Source organism: Arachis ipaensis, chromosome B2 (genome assembly GCF_059453495.1).
Source record: "Arachis ipaensis isolate K30076 ecotype BB chromosome B2, ASM5945349v1, whole genome shotgun sequence".
NCBI classification, from domain to species: Eukaryota; Viridiplantae; Streptophyta; class Magnoliopsida; order Fabales; family Fabaceae; genus Arachis; species Arachis ipaensis.
Window position 1 is genome coordinate 83,112,686 of NC_142437.1, and position 2,790 is coordinate 83,115,475.

Consider the following 2,790-nt stretch of genomic DNA (forward strand, 5'->3'; position numbering starts at 1 on the left):
ATATGGTTTGGGGTCAATATGCAAATTTCCAATGTTTCAGCAATTCGGTGAAAAACGTAGTGGGAACCACCGAAAAAGCTCACTTAGGAACGTGTGTTTCGGCGACGGCATGAAAGGCCCGACACCCAGTCTGTCGTGGCACAACAGAGCCATGCGTAGCACCCACGCCTGCCACGTGCCACCGTAACTCAGCCCTTTGCTTACCAAATATATAACATTCCATCTATGTAAATTCAGGAACTCATCCCTTCAGAACCCCAAATGGATAATCCTCCTTCTGCAACGCTATCACCACCGCCATGGGAGGTCCTTGTTCTCGTCGCTCAATACCTTGACCCCAAAACCCTCGCCATAGCTTCCTGCGTCTCAAACTCATGGTCGTCTTCAATGTCTTCCGACCACCTCTGGATACCATTCCTCACCGCCCATTTTCCTTCTCTCTCGAACCTTCCGTCTTCTTCTGCAGATGCCGTTTCATGCCGCCGTCTGTTCGGAATAGGCCACTCCGCTGTCAAGCGCCGCCGCAAGAATCCCACAAAGCTGAAGCTCTCCCTCGCAGACCTCGTTTTCGCCGTCTCAATTTCCTCGGCCGATTCCAGCGTCTTCTCCGTGACAAAACCCGGCGAGTCGCTGGTTATGGATCCCCCGGGCGTGTTTCGCTTCGCTGTTGGCTTTGGCTCCGATGGTGCGGCGGTTGAGGAAAGCGTGAAGGAGGTGAAGATCACGTGGAACGTGATATTGAAAGGGTGGAGAGAGGTTTTCACCATGATGAGCTGTAAGGGGAAAATTAATTTTGTGGCTGGTGCGGAGGGGTGGTTCTCGAAGGAGCTTCCAGCTCCAGGGTGTTGCTCGAGTGCGGTGGGGAGCGCAGTGGTGGCGGATATGAACGTGGGATTAACGTGCGGTGAAAAGAGGAGTAATGGGAAGGTGAAGGTGAATAAGGTGAGTGTGGGGATTTTGAGTGTTGTGGATTGGAGGTATATTAGTGTTCAAGATGGTCTTAGGTATTTGCAACATTTTCTGCTAACTTAAATCCAACCTTTTTGCTTTGGTAGGCTTTTGTTTGTAAATTGTAAAAGTAGCTAATGGCTTATCCCTTATTGAGTATGTTGTTCTATACACTATGGAGTATGAATGGAGTTTTGGGTCAATGTCGTTTGTTTGGTACACATTGTTTTGCGACACCCTTAGTGGAGGGAAAACAACATCAATAAAATATATAGAATTAGGTGAAAATTCAGGTAAACTTGACCTCGTAAAGTTGATACTTGAGAGTCGTTAGATGATTTGATTTGAGTGTCGACTGAATTTTCACCATAGAATAAAGTGATAAGGAAAAGTGATAGTTAGGTTCCAATCATTTTGAAAAAACAACCAGTACTAAATAGATTTTCTATAACAGTAATCGATAAATACGCCATGTCTTTTCGAATATTAATAGTTAACGAAGCAGGAGAAATTTAGTTTAAAATGAAATTTAGTTTAAATGTTATTTCTGCGATTTTTTTATAGATAAATACATCATTATATAGTTAATAGTACACGAGTACTGTTGTTAAATTTTGCATAATGAATTGTTAAATTTTATTATTGATTCAGAAATATAAAGTATTTATCATTTGATATTATAAAGTGATTTGATATTATAAAGTGATAGTTTATCAGTACCTAAGAGAAGAGGATTGAATTTTAGTTTTTTTTTAGTTGAATTTTAGTTTTTTTTTGGTTGAGTAATTCTTGTTATTTTTTTAAATTGTTTTAGGAGATATTTTTATTTTTTGTCTCGTTATTAGTTAAAAGATATATTTTTTTTGTCTCGTAATCAATGAGGAGATATTTTTTAATTTTGTCTCCTTCGAATAGAATCAGAAATTGAGTAGAAGAGAAAGAGAGAATCACACTCAGAAGTATCCTGGTTCAGCTGCTAAGTGCAGTGTAATCTACATCTAGTCTCTATCACAACAATGATGGAATTTTATTATAATCAAACAGATTATAGATACCAATTCTCCCTAAGAACTACCCTTTCTATCCGGGACAAGTCCAGAATTTATTCCCAATCTTGAACTTAACTTGGTCACCTATCAAGCTTTCAACTGCTAAGTGCTAACCCAACTTGCAAAGAGATTCCCACAGAATCATGAAACACAACACAGATGTACAAAGGACCTCTTGGACATTTATGACTTTTTCTTTTAATTTTTTATACTCTGCCTTTTTCCGCTTTATGGATTTTTCATACAAACCTCACTGTTTGCCTTTTTCCATGAGACTCAAGACAGACAAAACTAAACAGAAAAATACAACATGAAAAATATTGAAGGAGAAGAACTTCTGTTAGTTTGGGTAGTTATGAAAACTCTGTGTTTTCACTCTTTTCTCCTTACTTCAAGCCTTGGCTGTTCACCCTTATTATAGAAGGAGAAGCCTACAATGTTGAAACGGTTGAACTGAGTTAAACTTCTTCTTTTTCAACAACAAACCGGTTCAGCTAGAGAGAGAAAAGAGAGAACCGAATGTAAAATTCATCATGCAAATACCTCTTTCTCATACCATCTCACCAAGCTTCATCAATCTGGGCCTTCCATCTTGACTTGCTCCCCAAGAAGGATTCCTGACCCTTGATGAGTCCTTGATGCTTGACAGCTCCTCCTTCTCCACTTTTGCTTCCTCCTTCACGTAGCCTCTCTAGCTACCTTCTGTGATGGGTAACCACAAAGTAGAGACGAGCCACGCCTCTGAGATCTTCTTCTCTGACCGAGTTGGATCTCTTTCATTTTCAGGTATGGA

At 40.1% G+C, this 2,790-nt stretch overlaps 1 protein-coding gene across 1 annotated transcript; it reads left to right on the plus strand.

Moving 5' to 3' along the window:
- The first annotated feature begins 224 nt into the window (after positions 1 to 224).
- LOC107628378 (putative F-box protein At5g04010) lies at positions 225 to 1,169 on the plus strand. Its single transcript, XM_016331074.3, has one exon. The coding sequence runs from the start codon at positions 262 to 264 to the stop codon at positions 1,030 to 1,032; it is 771 nt and encodes a 256-aa protein (XP_016186560.1). The 5' UTR covers positions 225 to 261; the 3' UTR covers positions 1,033 to 1,169.
- Positions 1,170 to 2,790: the final 1,621 nt, after the last annotated feature.